Here is a 22,206-nt window from a genome sequence, read left to right on the forward strand (position 1 = left end):
GTCGGGGCGGAGCGGGGAGGGCTCTGCGCCGAGGGTGCGGGGTGGCCGGGGAGGGCAAAGCGGCCCCCAGCGGAGAGCTGCCCGCCCGGGCGGAGGGCAACCAGGCCGGGCGAGGGGGCTGCCCGTGCTCCCAGCCCTTTCTCTTCCTCGGCTGCCACCCCCACCACGCTAGACCGGGCAGTTCTGACCCGCCGCCTTAATGTTCGTTTTAACAAGTCACCATAGTTGCTTCCCTTTTCCTTAGCTGTGTTGCCCGCCCTCACACCTCCCTGGGCACACAGAAGAGAGCCTCGGATCTTGCACACTGGCCTCCTGGCACCTGGCTGTGGCTCGGTGCAGGATGCAAGTGTGTCTAGAGCTCTCATGAGCTGTGGACATTAAAAGATTTCAAGGACATTTCCCCCCATTCATCCCAGTTATGTCCCCTGCTAAAATAGGTTAACGGTGTCTAATTAACCACTGCACATTGTCATGCTGCATAAAGATAGCACCCTGACTGTTCTCTGAGCCCTGCTACTTTATCTCCATTTAGATCTCCGTGGTAGTCCATTAAACGAGAAAGAAACAGTTTAACAGGGATGATGTCTACATTAGAACTGCCTTTCACCCTTCAGCACAGAAGTTGCCGGCAGCTCCGAGGCAGCTCAGCTGTACATTAGGGGTGTGGGGGGAGGGAAGCCTCGGTTTTGAGGTTTAACCCCCTCTCATTATTAATGTGGAGGGAGGATTCCTGCTGGCCAGAACTGAGCAAAGACAACACTCAAGAGCAAGATCAGATCTGTATCCTCTGCCTCAGGACACAGCTAGGAGAGAAATAGGTATTCTGTACTAGGAGTTACATAACATGGGGTTACATGGGGTCTGTCGGGCTCTTCTGCCCAGCCTCTCAGCTATTCAACACCCTGAAATAGAGAAGGGGTCAGCAGCTGGCCAAAGCCAGAAGGAATATGCCGGGATTTTGGTTATGTTTGGGAGCACAGACAACCTTGCAGTGAAAGGGAGTTTAAATGGAGCTGTCCAGGTGGCGGGGTCGGTCCATGTTCTTTGGCCCTCCAGATGCAATGGGCTTATCAGAAGAAATGAAAGAAACAGAGGTATCGCTGTCTCACAAAAACTGGGGGTGGCTGGTGTATAATACAGCAGACTGAATGCATTTCTGAGCGCTGCTCCCAGGATTGTATTGTTTTGTTTGCCCTTACTTGAGTGGGTGTTTCTGTAGTTCATACACAATTGCTCATTTTGTAGGCGCTTGTTGCTACCCTGCCTGGGTTGTGCCTCCTGCTCCTGCTGGAGCAAACAAACCAGGGCAGTGCACTTCTTGTTGCTGAGAACATAAGAAAAGAGTAGGAAATCTGTCTATGCTGGCTTGAGTTTACAGTCTGGTTTCTTCCATGTCTGCTTTCATTCACCACTAGAAAGCTGTGCCTATGTGGTGAATGAAGAGGATGCTGTGTACCCAGGCCTGATACTCCTGAAGGATGAAATGTTGTTCTCAACATGTTGCAATTGGCATTGATAAGCTGAGCCAGTTCTCAGGAAGGGGTACTCCACGATGCTTAAAGCAGTGTAATAACTTCAGGAAGAATGCCTGTGGGGCTTCCCATAGCACCTGGAGAGCAAAGAGACAAGTAGGTGACTGGTTCTGCAGGAACAGTATCTCCATGTATAGCTTAGCCCTCCGCTAAGCTTATGGAATGGACAGGGTTGGAGGTAGGGCACCTTTTGAGGATCTATTAATGACTTCCCTTACTGCCTTGAAGGGTTTTTTAACCTTAGGACACAAGGCAAAGCTTTTCTTTTCGCCCCGGGGTCACTTTGTTAGGTAGATTTAGGTAATGCAGTTGGGCTGAAAAAGCAAAAGGTTAGTCAGGAACAAACCAAAAATATTTTCTGAATTTTTTTTTCCAATCTGAAACAAGGAATGAAAAAGTAATTTGGCATCAAACAAGATGAAAGGAAGCCTTATAAAAAAGGAAATAGTAGGTTGGTATCTTCTTTGCCTAATAGCTCAATCATTAAGGCCACAGAAAGTGTAAAACATGCAATTCCTTGCTGTGCTCCAGAAGTTTCATACTTTATTTCCGGGATAGTTGTCTACCTGTGAGCTTATCGGCTGGTTTGAAATGCCAGTTTCATCAAAATAGTGCTATTCCAAATCATATATTAACAAACGTATCTAGTACAGGTGACTGGAAGCAGATGTCTCACCTGAACAGAACAACAGTCATTTCTAGCTCCTGCTCTAGTGCCGTTGATATTTAAATGCTCTGTATAAACCACAGTACTGTCAGCATGAGAGACTGGCATCACCCACTGCCACCTTTGGACCCTGTGGCATAGGGGCTAGGGTGTTCTCCTGGAGGGGCTGACGGTGGGGCTTTAGCTTGCCCTAGAGAGAGGAGGGAAGTGTCTTGTTTGACAGGAGAGCGTCTAACACCTGGGCTTAAAGGGGTCAGTACTATTCTCCCCTCCCGGTTTATGAATTTGTTCCCCAAATTACTTTTTCCATTATAGTGCAGCTATTTCATAACAAAGTATTTGCTATTGCCCTAAGTCCTTTCCTAACATAACAAGGAAAAGTTGAGAAAGCTTTAAATCTCAGAACATGAGTGAAGTAGTCTCTGCCTCTAGGACTAACATATGACTGCCTTCCCTGTGGGCCACCTGGGTATCTGTCCTGACAGGGAGCTCAGGAAAAAGAAACAGAAATTGCTTACAGTGATAGCAGGAGTGACCCTCTCCTGGGAAGTATAAACATGTGGAGTGTTTCACTCCTGCCTGGGGACAGGAGATGAGCAAAGACGTAAGGAGTGAGAGTACTGAGGAATAGAGTGTTATTTGGGGCTGGACAATTATCAAGAGTAACGGGATCATGCTAAGAAAAGGTTAGATTGAACCTCCAGGAAATCATCTCACTGTGCAAGGCTGTGCAAAGCCATCATTTGGGATGTTTCAGCTCAGTGAGGGCAAGGCTCTGAAGACAGGGTGTGGGAAGCAGTTCTGTGAAGGCAGAAGGGAGGAATAAAATAGGATAAATCTTGCATCATCTTTCCATCTCTGTCTTCTCAGATTCTAGACTCCAGTGAGAGCTGGTGGTGGGCTCTCTGAGGCCATCCCTTTCTTTCTCTGTAGTATCAGGGGGTTCACAAAAAGTGCTTTGCACTATCACTGGGGAGAAGGATGGAGCTGGACAACTACTCACTGGAAGAGCTCTTTCCTAAATTCCCCAGCTCTATTGCACTTCTGCCTCTTCTGATGAACAGAAGGGTGTAGATATAGCTGAAAGCCCAGATACCGATGTCACCTACACGGCTGCAGTTCTGATTATAGCAGTGGATATTACTGGGCTCAGATCACTGATTCAGTGTAATCTTTAGCTTCTCACAGACTGCAAGCCCCAGGGAGAGCAGTTGGAGACAAGGGTCTTTCTTCTCCTCATACCTAGACATCCTCTGTGCCCTGCTCCTTGCTCTTAAAGAGTAGATTATTCACAGGAGAGCTACCTGAGGGCCCTAACCTGCTAGAACAGAGAGCGGATGAGGAGGGGCCTGTCCCATCTCATGGAAGTGCTTTGAAAGGAGCAGTGCAAGGCAGTGAAGCAACTTGTCTTACATCTTGGTGTGTCCTGGGACAGTGCATGTGGTAGGGGAGAGACCCATGTATTCTTTGTTATGGCACCCTGACTTCAAGGGAGGGGAGAATATTTATTCCCAACGCATAGAGATGAAACTTCACTCTGCAAAATGGCCAAAGTAATCAGCGAGTGATGGAGTATCTGCTAAAAAGAAACCTGGCATTTAATTAACTTTTCAAAGTGCTGGTTCAGCAACCTCCATGTTTTACATTTTGAATATTGAACAAGCATCCCTAATCGGGACTGAATTACTTCTGGGCTTGCTGGGGTGGAGAGCAAGAGAGCTGCCATTTGCCAGTGCCTCCCCCCCACATTATTATTATGAACTCCTGTTAACTCAGCCAGATCAACCCTGATTTACTGCAGCGACAGCATGTCTGACCTGAACTTGGCCAGCTCAGGTGGGGCTCCTAACCTACAAAGGCAACCAGATAATCTTTATGCATGACTAGGGGGAGGAAGGACCTGTTGATCTCTAAGGGGTAGGTAGATGAAGTATAGCATCATCTTCACTCCATAATGTGCCAACCTCTCTGCTCGGGTAAGGCAAGCTTTACCTGCAGCTGATGGCAGAGGGGTTGAAAAAGTAGCTGAGAAGCTAAAAAAACAGGCAGTGTGGCTCTTGCTGTATCTGGGCATGGCTGTCTTTTCGGACCCAAATCGTTCTGCTTCAATCTGATGCACTCAGGGACTTTTTGATACACTGGTTTAATGGTCACTCAGAACTCTTTAAAGGTGCGATGTGTTATATCGGACCTGGTGTAGGAACTGTTTTGCACAATAACAGTGATATAGAGAAAGGTGCAGTTTTTGAATTTTCTCTAGCCTTTTCTAAGCATAAGCCGTTTCTTGTCTTGCAGGTCAGGAAGAAAGCATGCAGAAGAAGTAGAAGAGTAAGTTCCCATTTTTGCTGAGACTTCTTCCACAACTTTTACATCTGATCTCATGGAGAAGGGACATGCGACTCTAAGCACCAGTACACCAAGATCTGGAACTTGGGAAGGGTGTAGAGCCTGACATGTATTCATGTCGAGTCCTGGGATGGGGCAGGGCTGGTCACTCTGTAGTTCCCTGGATATGGAGTAGGCAGTATCTCTGTCACTCCCGTATGACAGAAAGAAGGAAAAGTAGAAAGCATCCACTTTCCTCCCAGACGCACCCCAGGCCCTACTGTCTGCAGCCTAGGGGTTTGTCTCAGGTACAAGGCATTTTGCTTAAGCACTCCAAGCTGAGATTTCTGCCAAGTCCAGCAATGAGGGGTATGGAAGGTCAGCCTGCAGGCTAAGTGTACCTGGGAACTCTCCCCTTGACAGGCCATGAGCCTTGTGGGGAGGAAGGGGACACAACAAGATGCTTTTCTGGGCTTGCAATTAAAATTCGTTCTTCCTTGTGTTTTGCTGCAGCCATCGTCTCAGACAGCAGAGCCTGGAGGCATCAGATGATGGAGGAGGTAAGGTATCACCTACTTGACTGCAAGAAGTGCTTTCATCCATGTCTGGGGGTTCTCCAGTAAAGTGAGCAGAGGCATCTTGTAAGAATTTGCAAGGAAATGAACCACCTGGGGGTAAACAAATGCGAGAGCTGCTTATGCCTCCCCAACTGCTGAATGAGGGAGGGAGAGCAAAGGAGATGGAGAGGAGGGTGAGGAAGTGAACCTGTAATCTAACTCTGGCTCTTCATTAACACAGAATGATAAAGCACCTTTGGGAAGAAGGAAAGTGTTGAGGACACGCTTTTCTCTGTGATTACCTCCACATGGAGAATAGTGGACTGGGGCAAAAAGACAGCTAAAAGAGCAATAAAAGGTTAAGAGCAGGGAAAGAAATCACTGCTGTCCCCTAGTTTAGGTGATAGTATGCTCTACTTAAAGCCTCTCTCATGTTTTATGGTAACATCCTTGTCTCGTTCCCATCAGGACAAGTGCCTGCACCACTCTCCTGGGGTCTCTGTTGTAAGGGAATTCTTAATTTAAAAAATCCGCTTGCCCTAACCCAAGATCATCGATCATAAGCTAAACATAGGCACTGGTGGGTAATCCCATCCCTGTACAGCCTGCTGTGAAATGTACTGGACTCCTGGCTTAACACTAGTTTTCTTTATAGTGTGTATCATTTGCTCTTCTAGGACTGGATGAGCCAAGAGAAATCTTAGGAAAAATCCACAGTATGAATTTCAAGACGAGCACTAGAGAACTGTGGGGACCATAGAAATTCATCAAAGTCTCTAGGAGCTACCTCAGTTTTCAAGGGCTAAGAATTTTATACAGTGTATAAAAAGTTGCATCTGTAAAATATCACCAAGCATCAGAAGAATTACCAGGAGTCACAAAGGATCAGACATCAGTACGGTTAATGAGATTAAATTAAGACTTATTTGGGTCTTCCAGACAGATTAAGCATTTCAACAAATGACTGCCAGAAGTGGCACCTTTATAGCATTGGCATCTTCAGAATAGACTTAATTTTCCCCCTGGGAAGTTTCTTGGGCTTCTTAAATTTCAGCGTTTGTCACTGAGGCTGATAGTCTGTTCTGAACAGCTCTTTGACTGTTTGCATACATGCTGTCCTTCTTGTTGAACCTTGGTCTTGTATTCAGAGTATAATAACTGTCTTTGCTAACCAGGCATAAAAATGCTTGCCACATGTTTGCAGCATGTGACTTTTAGTCCTCCAAGGCCTCGGGCAATAAATACAGAATAGAATTGATGCAGAATGTGGTATGAAGACATGGCAAGTCCTAATACACTTCACTTATTTATCTGTGCCTAACCTATGATTAACAGTTGAATTTGGATTGTTTGCAAACCAGAGTTCACCTTTGGATTAAATCTATGTGTTAGGAGAAAGATCCCACTAATTTGATTATGGTTCCTACCCAGGCAGTTTCTGGTACAGTCAAATACACTGGGTTGTGGATCTAATTTGCATATGGAAAATCTCTAAATGGATCAGTGCATTGCATGCTTGTGGTCCTATTTCTACAGGGAGATTAAGCAAGCTATTCTGGGAGAGGAGTTTTACATGTGGGCTCAGCAATTACAGTGAAGAAAAGTGACATATAAACAGACTCCGGAACCTGAATAAAATTACTTTCTTGAATGAGCAGAGAGATACAAATAAGTGCCCAGTGTAGAAGGCAGGGAGTACCATGCTGTGGCTGTGCAGTAAGTTGAGCTGTATCAGCCTCCCCTTCGCACAGAACTGCACTTGGGCTCATGTCTTTAACTGTAACAGTAAAGCTCAGATTCTAAACATACAAAAATCAAGACATTGGTGTATGGATCCCCAAGGATGGGTCACGGTTATTTTGTGCTGCATAATGTGTTAGCTTGTACACCTTAATATGAACAGGCGCAGTTGTGTAATGATTGCTGCTGTCAACCAATACATTTGGATCGCCTTCCTTTAACCTATTAGAAAGCTGAGCTGTACCATTCCATTAACATTGTTTGTCCCCCATCCAACCTTTTCATTAGAAGAATGAAGGACAAAGCTATATGCCCTTAAAAAGGTATTCTTGTGTATTTGAAATGTGCTCAGTTGTGATCATTTATATAGCACTAACACCCAGAGGCTCAGAATTTGGAGTCCATTGGAGAAAGTGTTAAAAAAGCATAGGGCCTGGAGAGAGCCCAGTTTGGCATGTGGAGAATGGAAGGAAGGTTGTACAGCCAAGTGGAGACTTTTGGGCTTGTTATGCCTTGTAGTTTCAGAAATAAAAGTAGAATTCTCTCACTGCTCCTGGCCATTCACCCTGTGCATGAAATAGCATCTGATTTCCTCATCTCCATGGGAGTTTGGGAGAGAAGGACAGTCACTTCTCAAGCTGTGTGGAAAGACTGAAGTAGTATGGGAGATTGTAAGTGGGTGGACCGGACAGGGACATGCATAGCACTATCTGCAATTTCAGCCATTCCTTACAGTTGCACAGGGAGACCCAGAAGGTGCAAGTCATCCATACTGCGCAATACAAACTGTTGAAATACTAGCAGTGAAGTACCTTGGCTCAGGTCGTGCTTAGAATTAATTTTCTCTAATCCATATTTCTTCTTCACAGCGGCTAGAACAGGACAAGAGGGCCACTTTAAAGAGGAGCCTGTTTTGAGTTATAGGAAAGCAAAGACATGTTTGACTAAAAGCACCATTTGCTCCTGTAAAACTCCAGGCTGGAAAGACTGTTTTGAAAAAGTGCAGTGTCTCTCCAGAAATAGCTCTGGAGTGTCTAGTTGATGGATATTGGGGTTTCCTACAGCACCCGCTGTGAGCTTAGTGCCCATCCTCCTGAACACATGCTGGTACATGCTAGTACACAGGCACAGCAAATGGATAACGCACCTTTGCTAGGTGGATATGTGTCCAGCTGAACCTTGTCATGGGGGGGCCCAGCTCCTCTGCATGGTGGGAAACCTGCTTTAGCAGGATTTAATGCATCACAACTTGAGGAATAATAAACCTTCACAAGCAACACAAAAGTGTTTAATTCCTAAAGGACAGGCCTAGTTGAGTCACTTTTGGCCAGGGGCAATTGGGGGCTTAATGCTGTGTATGTAGCAATCTGGGCAATCTGAGAGAGAGGAGTTTAAGGGTAATTGCTCAATTTTCTGTCCATGTCAACAGGGGAAATGGGCAGCAGTGACTGAGCTCTGTGTGGCAGGGAAACAGCATGAGATGGGAGATGTGAGACTATCAGTGGAATTTAAAAAGTGCTATCTGCAGAGCGCTGCTTCCTTTTCTGTAGCAGCCAAGAGCTTCTCCCAGGTGCAGACTATTCTTTGTCATGAGGTAGGAGGGAAGACAGAACAACCAAGTTCACGTTGAAGGGCTTTCCCCTCCCTTTGCTCTTTTCTCCAGCAGGGCAGTAGAGTCTCTGCTTCAGCTTTGCTTGGGTATTTCATTTGGCTTTACTCTGTGTGTCTTTTTCTGGCATGCAGCTACAAAGGGCTGTTTCCTGTTGGGATGAGAAATGCTGGCATTCCCCCCCCCAATCAGCAAACAGCTTTGTCCTTTTGGCTAAAAGTTTCTTTGTTGTTCCTTTCTTGTCCACCAATTCTGCACTGCTGAGTTGCGCTCCCCCAGATGCCTGTCTCCTACCTACATTGCCCTTGGATTTTTCTCCTCAGCACTCTATGGAGGCTTGTTAGCTAAGGTTGACATCTCTCTCCCAGCTATCCTTCCCTCATAGACTATTGCCCCATCTTCAGAAGTCCCTTCCCCCTTCTCTCTGTTACCCTTGGGATGCATAGTTCCCAGAACAGAGCTTTTCTTGGAGGATTGGGATGTGATGTGTGATTCTCTGTCTGCAGGAACAACGGCTTGTTATTTTAAAGCAGATAGTGTGTGTGAATGAGACAGCTGATTGAAATGAAAGCCTGACTATGCTACACAGACAACCCAAACCTGACCTGCAGGTGAGGAAAGCTGCCAGGAGACAGTCACTAGATCTGTGCCCTCAAGGCAAAACCCCTTCCTGCCTGCTGGGAAGCCTCCTCAAGGAAGCAGAGCTGATGATTAGACCTCTCTATACAATGTCAAACCTCTAGAAGGACTTCTTACCCTTCTGGCATGTGCCAGCAGCTCCTTTGCGTTTGAACAGGATGGGAGTTCGGGCTCTGTGTGCAACAGAGGAGGAAGTGGGCATATGCCATGGTCCCCACATCCTTCTGGGGAGTGATGTCTGTCTGTCAGGTGGGAGACAGCCCTCACAGGATATCCAGCAGCTGGAATTCACAGCCATAAAATACCAAACACCTCTTGAGCTGCATGCAGATACGTACCAATGATGAAATTGCTCCAAACAGAGCTGAGAATAGAGCGCAGCATGGGTTATTGTTGGCTCTATCATTCCTGATAAAGTTTGCCAGTTGCTTCCCTGGTGAGCTGCTGTTTGCAAACAGCTGTCCTTTTGGCTAAAAGTTTCTTTGTTGTTCCTTTCTTGTCCACCAATTCTGCACTGCTGAGTTGCGCTCCCCCAGATGCCTGTCTCCTACCTACATTGCCCTTGGATTTTTCTCCTCAGCACTCTATGGAGGCTTGTTAGCTAAGGTTGACATCTCTCTCCCAGCTATCCTTCCCTCATAGACTATTGCCCCATCTTCAGAAGTCCCTTCCCCCTTCTCTCTGTTACCCTTGGGATGCATAGTTCCCAGAACAGAGCTTTTCTTGGAGGATTGGGATGTGATGTGTGATTCTCTGTCTGCAGGAACAACGGCTTGTTATTTTAAAGCAGATAGTGTGTGTGAATGAGACAGCTGATTGAAATGAAAGCCTGACTATGCTACACAGACAACCCAAACCTGACCTGCAGGTGAGGAAAGCTGCCAGGAGACAGTCACTAGATCTGTGCCCTCAAGGCAAAACCCCTTCCTGCCTGCTGGGAAGCCTCCTCAAGGAAGCAGAGCTGATGATTAGACCTCTCTATACAATGTCAAACCTCTAGAAGGACTTCTTACCCTTCTGGCATGTGCCAGCAGCTCCTTTGCGTTTGAACAGGATGGGAGTTCGGGCTCTGTGTGCAACAGAGGAGGAAGTGGGCATATGCCATGGTCCCCACATCCTTCTGGGGAGTGATGTCTGTCTGTCAGGTGGGAGACAGCCCTCACAGGATATCCAGCAGCTGGAATTCACAGCCATAAAATACCAAACACCTCTTGAGCTGCATGCAGATACGTACCAATGATGAAATTGCTCCAAACAGAGCTGAGAATAGAGCGCAGCATGGGTTATTGTTGGCTCTATCATTCCTGATAAAGTTTGCCAGTTGCTTCCCTGGTGAGCTGCTGTTTTTACAGAACACACCAAGTGCTGGTGGTTTCCAGGGGCCGTGAACTGCAAGGACAGCTGCATTGGCTGAGCATGAGGGTAAGAGAGGGGGGAGTTTGCAGGAACAGTCAGGGACATGGCCAGTCGATACTTCATAGGCTCAGGAGGCAGTGGTGGAGTGATCTGGGGAGAGCTAAATGGACGAAAAGTTCTGAGCATCAGTGAAATGGACACGGGAGTGAAAAACATGGTGTTTTGGAAGTGGTGTGAATGGGCTGAAAAGAGGGGCCTGGGGCAGAGAGTGACAGTGACTGCTGAGTTTCTGGGATTCTGCACTGTGACTTTGTGTGTGGCTCTGTCAGCACACTGTAGTCCTCCCCTTGGCTGCTCCCCTAACGCGCTACTCCGAGTCTCTGCACAAAGTCAGTGAAGGGCAGACTCAGCCCAACCTGATGGTTTCCACAGAGCTGTTGGTCCAGGCCAGTTTGAACTCTTCCAGTGACTGCTGACATTGTGATCTAGAGCCTCTGGTGTTCAAGGAAAGCTCCCTCCTGACAGCCACAGTGGGCAGGGCGGAGCAGAGAATATGTCCCAAGGGATATGTCTGAAGTCCTATTTGAAGCAGCAGAGCACTGGCCAAGGGGCAGTGAGCAGCTTAACTGCAAGGGAGCACACACAGCTTGTTGGGGGCTGAAAATGATGGTCTGGGTAAGCATCTTCCATCACTAAATTCTGCGATATGGTAGATACACAGTCATATTGAGTCTGTGATTGCTGAGTCCATAAGTGTAGTTGACGGACCAGGTTTACCTAAAATACCCTTTAAGGGAAAGCTCTTGAAAGATGATTACAGAATTGAGACACCATCATTTAAAACTGCCTGAGGCAAACTCCTTTGAAAATTGCAGCAGTGGAGGGACAGAGAGAGAACCGCGTAGCCCTTGATTGTAGTGTCGTTCCCTCAGGACCCGTCCCCCCTCCCCTTCAGTTTCTCATCTGATATGAGAGAGAGCAGCAGTAAGATTCCTCATCTGTCTTATGAAAATCCGATTCTGAGTGGCTCTGATCAAATCCGGCTGGCTGTCAGCAGCAGTGGCCTTGTGTGGAGGGAGGGAGGCTTCTGAGGAGTTGCTGGATGTGGAAGTGTCATGGGTGCTGCCGATCAAAGAGGCATTTTTTAATAAATATATATAAGAAAAATAAAAAACCTAAGGATTTAACATAAAAGAAATGTAGTTTGTCTTGTTTTTCCAGCGTAACATGAAGAGGATGAAATAGAATCAGACACACCTGCTCCTGAACATACTTCCACAGGAGCATCCTGAGAAGCTGCTTTCCCTGCCACAGTAATGCTCTAATGCAAAATCACTCATCTCCAGCATTGTTGAGGAGGGTTTTGTGTTTCTGCATTCACTAGACCCTCCCTGGACACCTCATGCCTTCTCATCTGCTGCCCCCACCACCTTCTGAGTATGTTTCAGCAGGGGAATACTGCAAAGGAACAGGGAACAGCCTTTGAAAAGAGGAAAACGGATGTTACTGAAAAGGAGGGCAGGCATAGTGCTCTGTCAGGGGGCTGTTGGTAAGGCTAGGAGGTGTGTTACCACTCTAAATGCTGATAACCTCAGGAATATGGTGGACTCCAGGTCCTGAGCCTGGCCTCCAGTCTCTCCTGTCTTCTGCTGCTGGTGAACAAACCTATCCATTAAGAGATTCCTCATCTTTAAAGCCATCAGTGTCTGCTCTTACTTCTTGCACAATACAAGCCACGGATTACAGCCTGTTGAAGCCCTGCGCTGAGCCCAGCGACTCATCTGAGAGGGCTGTTCTGTGCCCTGTCTCTCTTCATACTTCCCAGGGGTTGAAACTGGGCAGAGGTTTTGTGTCAGTAGCAGCCTTGGGAAGTAGCAAATATGCCTGATGCCTGTCCCCAGCAAGCTCTCAGGTGAGGAAGAAGCCATGCCATGCCAAGCAGTCTGTGAAAGCACAACGCTATTGAAGCAAGTAGAGTGTCTCATGGACCACCCAACCTCCCAGCCAGTCATCCATCTAGCTGACAGTATCATCAGAGCTTGGTGGCTGAAGAAAAAATTATTTTGTCTGATGCAAGGCAAATGCATAATCTTTTAAGGCAAGGCTGGAGGGTCAGTACTGAATCCGCTGCATGACCTCCCCTAGATCTATGAATCCTCTGGCACCCGCACACTGGGTGACTTTTCCCTTCAGCTTGGCCAGGTTGTGCTGTTACCATTCTCTTCTCAAAAGGGTGTTTTGGAACATGGGACACACAGGTTATCTTCTGCTTGTTTCAGCTTTTAAGGCAGTGCCCTAGTAGCTGTGGTACTGCCTGCTTTTCACTCTACTGTTTTCATCTCCCTGCTGGCTGATCAGGCAGGTATGCTGTTCCGTATTGGCCTACTAGTAGGGCAATTTCAGTCAGGGGAAGGCACCCCTGTGAAATTAATGTCCAAGCATCCAAAGAAGTGTTCTTTATCCTCTCCACTTGCCTGCTCCTCTCCCGAGAAGGCTTCCAAGAGGCTTCAAGCTTGTTTGTGTGTTCAGCAGAAGCTGTCTGTGTCCCTTGTTCCTTATGGTTTTTTTGAAGGTTTTTTTTGCCTGTTGCTTTCCACTTTTTTCTTTTCTTTTTTTTAATTCTCCATTTTTCCACTTAGAGAGAAAAATTATTTATTGCATTGAGATGCGCTAATTAAAGCCATTTTCTGGTATTTGGTTACTGAAGTGTTTGATGTCTCTCTGACAAGACCATGAAATGCACGGAGTATCCACAGGGACAGAATTTGCTGAACACGGTGCTTTGTAAATGAGGGGACACAGTGTCTCAGCAGCTCATGAATATGAAACGCCCATGATGCTACCTCAGTGGACTTGGGAACACAGATGAATCCTGTCATGTGCTAAATGAGACCAATTTCTTTCACTTAACTTCATCTTCAATCAGACCTTCTTCCATTTGCCTGTTTAAAATTCCCCAAACGTGATGCAGAAGGTAACAGCATTCAGTAAAACAAAGTTTTGCAGCAGCAGAGATATTGTAATTATTTCGGTTTTACATTGTATGAGCAAGCAACTTAAACTAAAGTTAGTTTCATTCTTATGCCTGCTTAGTGGCAGGGGACTGCCAGCTCCAGAAGCCGCTACCCTCTTTGTGTTCTCTGGATATGGTGATGTGTGGACAGGGAGGGCAGCACAGTCCCCACTGCAAGAGTGTCCATTCTGAACTGGCCTTTGAAATGCTCACCCAGTTGGGGGAAGCAAATCAGACTATGTGGGATGGAGTAATTTTTTGGGTATCAGGGTATTGGCTCAGGAGACTCTTAAAGCAACTCAGGGAGAAAGTAGCAACCACACCACTGACTAACAGCAGGCCTGACCTGGGACGTGGTTTCTAGATCCAGCTCTGCCACTGATTTATTGCCTGACTTTGAACAGGTTCTGTCTGTCCCCACTTATGTGCTGTCTTGTATCTAACAGAGAACTTAGTTCTTTGGGGCTAGGACTAGATCCTACTGTGAGCATGCAGGATTTTAAGGGACCCAGCCTGCAGGTGTTGCTACTAAAGCAAAAAACAGCTCTGCCTGGGAGGGGCAGTGCAACTCACCAACTTGCAGGAGCAACTGGCTATTAAGGTGGTGCAGGTTCTTCTACCTTCTGCTTGTTGCTTTCTGTGGTCGTCTTCCTCAGTAAGTTATTTGCTAAGAGGTAAAAAAGGTGATGGTTACTGCATGTGCTCTAATATGAACACATAAAGCTCTCCTTTGTTTATGACTTAAAAAGCCACTGTTCTTTTCTTATTGTTTGGCTATTTGCATGTAGCATGGGTCACCCTCAGTCTTCCCCCTCCATCTTTTCCTCCTACCATCCACACGCTTCTGCCTTATGCTATTGGTGTCTTGCCATAACTTAGCCATGAAGCTCTTTTTTTGTAAGACCTAGCTCAGTGCAGCTATTGTAATAAAAATACTATTCTTACTTATATGCTGGGACTTAGATGTTCCAAGACAATCACTTTGGTGCAGTTTATTATAACTCTCCTGTTAGCCAACATTTGGTACTGGTGTTTCCTATCCCACCATAACTTCTGCATGGATACACTCATTTTGGTTTCATCCTTTGTTCACTCTTGTTCACCGTCATCTGGGAGATGGAGGGGAGTTTGCACTTGTCATCTAGCATTTGGTGCTCACTCAGTTTTTCACCTCTCTACCACAAGCAGTTTCTAAAGCCAGTATCTTGTTTCTTTATGGGCTGAAAAATCCATGGGGAAAGGCTTTGTGTTACTCTGTTCCCAGTCATTTTGAGCCATAAAGAGAAGCCTCATCCATTCCTCTTTAAGGTCACTGTATGCACTGAGTTTTTATGTTCCCCCCTCCATCTTCTGTTGCAGACACTCATTTCTTCTGCTTGTAAAACACTACCTGACGTGTGTGTCTACCTATTCTCCACTCCCTTCAGCTAAAATGAAAGCAGGATACTCACTCTCGGGGGGAGAGTGAGTGTCATTTTTAGGAGCGCTCACTCTGGCAATGTTATCTACCATATGAAATGGAGATTCAGAGGAGTTCTGTCTGGGGGAGGCTGGTTGAGGGAGATAGCACAGGTAACAGTACCTTGCAGCACAGTGTTCGGAGGCCGGCTGGGAGACCAAGGTTGGTAAGATGGTTTGTACTCAATTTGTTCCCCTTTTTAATATTTTTTACCAGTAACTCAACTTTTATTTTAATGTTTCTTACCATTAGTATCATATCAGTTTGTCCTGATTTCAAAGTCTGCAGGAAAGTGGGAGAAGAACAGCTGAAGCTGTAAGATTTTCATGTTGCTTCTGAGATTTGCCTATAGTTTGGATTGATATTAAAGACTATGGAAGCTGTTCTCTCCAAAATGCAGCTGAGTAATGCAACCTTCCCCCCGCCCCCAAACCCTAGAGCTAGACTGCAGAGAATCACTTTTTTTCTCCAGGTTTTGAAGCTATCCCTTCTTCTCAGCTGCAAAACATTTTCTTTTTGTAATGCACAGGCCATTTGTTCACTTCATTGCGGTGACCTGGTATTTGTGAAGGTGTTTCCTTTTGCACGCAGGCAGCTCCTTAGCACGTAGGTACATTGTGCAGTCATTTCTAAAGTTTACCTACCTGGACACTGAATTCAGGCATGAAAGCCTGGACAGTAAAGTACATGTCAAGATTCTCCACCAAAACCACAGGCTTATCAGCGTGATGGAAAATGTCCTGAAACCCTCACACTGAACAGCAGGGAAAAAAGCAGGTCACAGAACAAAGTACACAAAGTGTGGGTTTGTAATGTAACCTTGTTGTTAGAAAAAGCTGTGTGAGTGCTACAGTGCGAGACTGGGAGGACATGGTCCTGTGAACGTTTCTGCATGTACTAACGTTATATGTAAGTAACCTTACTGCAGCTAATGGGGGTATTAAAAGTAAAGCATATGCCTCCACTCTCGCAGTCCACATGCTTCTTCCCCCTGCAGCTGACATAGTGCCATGATTTGGCTGTGTTAGCAGACCTTACTGGGAAGAAAGGTGTGAGTCCTAAGAAAAGCAACAAAAACAATTAGGGAGCTGGAGGCTGAGTGAGGGGAAGGTTGGGTCCTTGGTGATAAAGTGGGAACTGAGACACTTTGCAAACTGTACAGAGAAGGGAGAGGGATTCTAGAGAGGTGGCACCATGGGAATTGGCAGAGGGAAGAGGAAATTATGAGTAACAAGTGAAGTAGAGACCCAAATATTTCAGGGCTGATTTGCCACTGATAGCAGTTAGCCTGGGGAGCTGATATTTTCTTATAATTTGCAACATTTTTGTTCTGTTTCCTGTCAGTCTCTGACAGTCCTAAAGGGCATTGCTTCTGCCTAGAAATGGACAAAATCATCTGCAGTTTGCAGTAAGAACAACCATGTGCTGGCCTTTGTTGGAGGGGCTGGCAGGAGCCCCCAGAGCGTTTCCAGCTCTTCTGTCTGAAATATTTTCAAAGCACATATAAAATATCGGAGCCTTTCCAAATTTCTTTTGAAAAGAATTTCTACATGATTGACGGGATTTTGCTAATACAGAGTAGAGGTAGCGCTCTGCAAGGGATTTGGGAATGTCGCTATGGAATTCAATGGCAATGTGATAAAACCAGCACTGGCAAATCCAGGACTCTTTGGGAACCTGCAAAATGGAAGGGTCATCACTGATCTGGGCCCTAAGTTCACAGTTTTCTCTAGTGCAAAAAGAGATCAACAAAAGCAAAAGGGAACCGGGAAGAGGAGACCCCAGAAATAGCTGCCAAAATGAGCACCAAGTGAAGAAATTCAGTTTGCTGCAAACACCTTCCACATTTCTGCTGTCAAAAGAACATAAGGATCTGACCTTCTCCTGCTACAGGGAATGCTGCTCTGTGGGCAAGGGCAGCTCTGTTCCCAGGTAGTTCTTCATTTAGTTGTGTTTGCTGAGCAACATTCACAGTCTCCTGCTGAAAAGGATAAATTAGCTCAGGAGAGATTAGACTGTTTCTCATTCCCATGCTCGTTTGCCTGGACCTAACAGGGCACCTCTGCACAGTGCCTCATTCCTCCCCTTGGACCAGTCTCACCAGTCTGTTCCCTCCTTGGTATTTGTTGCTTATATACAGGGATTTCTCCCACATTACCGCTGAGCAGGTTTTACCAGCTGCCTCCACAGGTCAGTCTGTCTGTCCATGGAGATGCTTTTGTCCCGTAATTGTGTTTTGCTACAAGTTCTACCAAGAGCTGGGACCCCCTGCAGGGAAGAGCCAGCGGGATAGCAGCTTCTTCTGTGTATTGTCCCTACAAGCAGAGGGGGGAAGGATCTGCCCCAAATGCCCAGCGACGCACTGGTGACACATTTCTTGCATATGCCTCCTCCGTCTAAGGGACAGCCTGGGGGGCTGTTGCTGCAGTTTCCCTTTAAATGTCTTTGGGAAGTTAGCTGTAGTCGGAGAGCTGCTCTGCAGGCACCTGCTCCTTGGGCGGCTGGGGAGCTAGAAGGCACAGCTCTGCTGAGGCCAGCCAAGCTGTCACTGCCTTTCACTGTGGCCAGGCTCTCGCGGCAGCCCCTGTCCCGCTCAGCCTTCCGCCAGGCAGCCAATTAGCGAGAAATCCTACTGTGTGGCCAGCTCCGAACGGCCACTGCGCCAAGGCCTGGGCTGACCCGTGTCCTGCCGCAGCTGGGCGAGGGCTGCCTCCCGCCCTGCCGGCCAGCGAGCCGGGGGGATGCGCAGTGGACGTTCAGGAGGAGAGGGCAGCTGAGAGCCTGCGAAGCTCTGACAGGCAGCTGAACAAGGGGCTTTTCAGGAAGACCCTGCCTGGAGCCCTGAGTGCCACAGGTGGGAACATCGCTCCAGCTCCTGAATATTCATCTCAGCCTGGGCTGCAAAACGGGACAAAGCCAGGCCCAGCCGCCTGCTGCTGTCCAGCAGTAGCATGGCTGTGCTGCCGACAGAGCCGGGAGCAGCCTGCTTACTCCAGCGTCGCACACTGTGGGAGTGAAACCTCTTCCCAGAGCCGAACCACCAGCTTCTCCACAGTCTGAGGGCTCCGGGTCTCTGGAGCGCCTTTGTGGCCTTGAATCTTTAACGGAGCTCTGTGCTGGTGTACTCTGTCCTTGCTTTGCACCTCCAGTTACCTCTTCTTCTCTCCGTTTTTGCTCTCTCAATCTCCAACTGTTTACAGGACTTTGTCAAATCAAAAAGCATGCAATGCTCTCAGAGCCTTGCTCCTTTAGCAGGATTCAGTGTGCACCGTTCTTCCTCCTCTCCTCCATTCTTTTGTCTCTAGCATCCTTTTTAGGAGTAGCCGTAGTCCTTGTGCTGGGGAATACCCAGTGACCCAGACATCAGCCATTCCAGGGTTACACTGGAAATCACGAAAAGGTTTATGACATTACAACTAGGTGCATCTTCCCTCATCTTTGTATCTGCTAGACCACCAGCACTTACTTCCTCAGCTATCAGGAAATGTCACAGGCCTCTGCACAGTCTGAGAGCCAGCCAGCAGCTCCTTCAGCATGCAGTTTTACATGGCTTTTCTCAGTTTCTGCCCCACATTTCATTTCTAATGGAGTCCAGGTGACTGGTGGCTGAGCTGAGCAAATTATAACACATCTCATAAGAAGCAAATTCTTGCCAGTCTTAGGATGATGGCAAGTAGGCAATGGGGTTTAGTGCAGCCAGCTTCTTTCAGCTTCAAGGTTGTGTTCAAATGCACGGTCCATGGCTATGGAGTCCTTCCCAGCCGAAATCTGGTCCTCTTGCAAGGTTGCTTTTGACTCCAAGTTTCAAAGCTTTATTGCCTTGTTTTAATATTAAACAATATATTTTTAATAATTGTAAATAACTCTCTTGTGTTTTCCTCTAATAAGAAACAGGCTGTTTCGTATCTGTGAAGCAAGGGAACCTTTGTCTCTAGTAAGAGGAGAGCGTAACACTCCCCACTTGCTGCTGCTGCTGTCTCTTGTTGCAGACATTCCTGTGATCCCTGACTTGGAGGAAGTCCAGGAGGAAGATCTGGCCATGCAAGTGGCAGCTCCCCCCAGGTAAGATCACTGCCAGGTGTTCTTGAGACTCTCCATCAGCAGTGTGAAATGGCTGGTGAAATTAAACTCCGTCTTATCTCATGCTCTCTCTGGATGTCAGTGGCAGTGCTATTCAGCAGGATTCGATGCTGTCTATTGTGGCAGTGGGGCTCCAAGCTGAACAGTGCAAACTTCTTGTTTCCTATTACACAGAGAAAGCAATTACTGCATATTCTCTCTATATATACAAAACCTACATTAGACTAGCATGTTTGATGTTGCAAAATCAAACTCTCAAAAGTTAGGAATTGCTTGATTTAAGGTTGCCTGTATAACCTCAGATGCCTCCAGTACACGTGTATTATCACACACGCTTTGATTATGCACGGTCGTCAGCTGCTTTGCCTTCCACAGGATATCCTTCTTACTCAAGCGCTTAGTTAATTTGCAAAGTATGATCCTGTTGTTTGAAGGTGTTATCAGAATAGTCTTGGGGTTAGCTCAAGGGAGACCAGCAAGTTTTAAAAAATGAAAGTTTTGGGGGTTTTATCATAAACGTATCGGTAAAGTCTTCTCTGCCCTGTTGGACCTATTGCCGAGATCACAGACTGGGATTTCTATTGACCCTTATTTGGAGGGGTGGGATATCTTACTCCTGACCACAGATGCCTCTCTCACAAGTAAGGAGTAGGTATTGTAGTTAAATAGCTGTTAACAAAATTAAATGACACTTTATAGTAGAAAATTTAAAATTACTTTGTCTCTCACCAGACTTCAGGTCTTTGTTTTCTCTCTTTTTTTTTTTTTTTATAATCCCATCTGTTCCTCCTGTATCCATAGTCTCCCTGCAACAGAAAAGACAAGTAATTTTCATGGACAGACACAAACAAATTAAATTAATATAGATCTTTTCTATAGTATTGCATCACCTGTGAAGGGAAGCATGGCACAACAGTGTATTACCTCCCTACCCCGTGTTTCTCTTTGGAGGCTACATTTTAAGAAACTGTATTTGATAGCTGTGACTCAGCTCAGACATGGAAATCACAAGGTCCCTGCTATTCTGTAGTTTGTATGGTGGGGCTCTCAGAGCCTCCTGGGGCTGTTCCAATGTTCACTACGTTCCTGTTTTCTTTCTTGCCCTTGCAGCTAGTCTGTGGATCTTCTCTCTGGCGTGCTGGCTTCTCTGAGGGAGTCTGTGGTCACTCCACAACCTATTTTTATGCATGCGCACAGCCTGGCATGCAGATTTGTCAGACTGTTCATTTGCTGAATGAGATTTGCTTCTGTCTGGGGACACCCATCTCGAGAGTCCACGTGGGTGATGTGGACACTTGAGATGGGTGTCACCAGATTCCTGTTCATGCCACCCTTGTCCTCAAATGTGCTTCCACACTCACCCAGGCTTGTTCTTTGACCCTTTCTGGTTGCAGTGTGCAGGTGAACCGAGTGCTGACCTACCATGACCTGGACAAAGATCTTATGAAGTATGCTGCCTTTCAGACTCTGGTAAGTGGATGTTGCTATGGGGTGACCCATGCGACTCCCTGTCCTTCCAGGCTCCCATCATCCTCCACAGCGATACTCAGCTGCACAAAATACACAGCCCTATCATCCAAACAACTTCCAGTCTGCTTTCAAGTCTGTTCCTCTCTGCAGTGTGGCTTTCATGCTTGTTTGTGTCTGTAAATAGTGTGGGTATGGTATCTGCTGCTTAGATGAGGCTCCTGCTGTTGTTCTGGACAAAGTACATGCCCCTTATGAGGCAAATGTGTCTATCTCTAGCAAGACCTACCTGGTGAAATGATGGTGTCCACTTTATCACTGTCTGTAAGACTGTGACTGTGTGTGTTCATAGGATGGAGAGGTTGACCTGAAGCTTCTCACCAAAGTTTTGGCTCCAGAGCATGAAGTACGAGAGGTGAGTCTTTCTTTTGTGGGAACACCAGCAAGGCAAAAGCTTCTTATGTGTCTCAGACTATACTTGGAAAGTAAGCCTTTGTCAGTCGGGTGGAGGAGGGAGATGAGGAGGAGCCTGTGAAGAGGAGCTTGTCCAAGAGGATGGAGGTCTGATTTCCCCAGCAGATTATTTTAAAGGTATATAAGGCTTTATCTGTGTGAGATTATGGCATCGCTATGATTCGCCCCCTTCAGTATGAAAGAGCGAGTAAGGAAAATGTGAAGGGCCTAGCACTGTCACAGATCCCTGCAGAAACAGTGCTCTGTGTATTGTCTTTTGGTAGCCACCATGAGCTCCAGGTAGTTCTGCTGGGTGGTACAGAGGGACAAAAGCAGAAAGCATTTGGGGTGTGGGCAGAGGGATGTGTTAAAGCAGGACAGAACAACCTCAATACAACTGGGGGGGCAGAGGCTCAGGACTTGCAACAAAGGATTTCTGCAGCTCAGAATTGCAGATGCTTCAGCAGACGTGCAGAAGGGTGGCAGATTTTTATGGCTTCTCTTTACAGCCTGCCTGGGAGTATCTAAGATTAACAGGTGTCAAAAAATCTGTCCTTTACGGAATTCTGGAACATGAATAATTCTGTCAAAATCTTTAAATTATAGCAGAGATTCACATTTCATTCTGGCTAGGATTCTTGTTCTAGCCAACTGAATCTGGGACTCCCCTGGCAGGGGCAGTTGCCATTTAGTTTGCTGTTCATCTTGAATATTTGGCATCGTTCAGAGACCTTTGGGTGTCACCAGTAACGTTTCAGCATGTTTGTATTTTTCCTCTTCGTAGGATGATGTCAGCTGGAATTGGGACCATGTCTTCACAGAGGTGTCCTCAGAACTGGTGACTGAGTGGGACCTGGGACAGTCTGAGAGAGAGGACCACTTCAGTCTGCCCTAGAGCACTGGTACACCAGACGCCTCATACATGCATCCCCTGTAAATAGTTTAGCACTTTAATTTTCTATTCACTTGTTTGTATTTGAGAATTTATTTCAGACATGAAACTAAATAGGACCTTGCTTCATAGGAAAACTGGCTCAGGAGAAGTTTTGGGTATTTTGTAATAAAAATCTTTGTTCTCAAAAGAGATTAAGAATTCTAAACACAATAAAATATTTACTTATGAACAGTCACTTCCACCTCACTAGCACCTTTACAGATAACTGCAACAGTCAATCTTTCCTCTACCAAAATGCAGCCTCTCTAGGGTGGACCATCTTACAATGGACTGTGCTTTTCACTGTTGGCTATCAGAGAAGCTTAGGCTGATCGGATTTGTTTGCCTAGGACATCAAGATTACCATCTTCCTCA

The 22,206-nt window shown here is 46.5% G+C and overlaps 1 protein-coding gene across 2 annotated transcripts in view; it reads left to right on the forward strand.

Annotated features, from left to right (window-relative positions):
• The window catches only part of IFT43 (intraflagellar transport 43), a 49,064-nt gene extending 27,077 nt beyond the window's left edge, over positions 1 to 21,987 (forward strand). Inside the window, exons 3-8 of one of the 2 annotated variants that reach the window (XM_009280724.1) lie at positions 4,495 to 4,527; positions 5,038 to 5,084; positions 18,887 to 18,959; positions 20,372 to 20,447; positions 20,797 to 20,859; positions 21,682 to 21,920. In XM_009280724.1, the coding sequence (XP_009278999.1) occupies positions 4,495 to 4,527; positions 5,038 to 5,084; positions 18,887 to 18,959; positions 20,372 to 20,447; positions 20,797 to 20,859; positions 21,682 to 21,792 (403 nt within the window). In that variant the 3' untranslated portion in view covers positions 21,793 to 21,920. Of the gene's footprint in view, positions 1 to 4,494; positions 4,528 to 5,037; positions 5,085 to 18,886; positions 18,960 to 20,371; positions 20,448 to 20,796; positions 20,860 to 21,681 lie in introns of both variants that reach the window. The other variant, XM_019472481.1, reaches the window with a different exon arrangement.
• The last annotated feature ends 219 nt before the right edge of the window (positions 21,988 to 22,206 follow it).

The sequence above is a fragment of the Aptenodytes forsteri genome, unplaced genomic scaffold (genome assembly GCF_000699145.1).
Source record: "Aptenodytes forsteri isolate BGI_AS27 unplaced genomic scaffold, ASM69914v1 Scaffold193, whole genome shotgun sequence".
In the NCBI taxonomy this organism is placed as follows: domain Eukaryota; kingdom Metazoa; phylum Chordata; class Aves; order Sphenisciformes; family Spheniscidae; genus Aptenodytes; species Aptenodytes forsteri.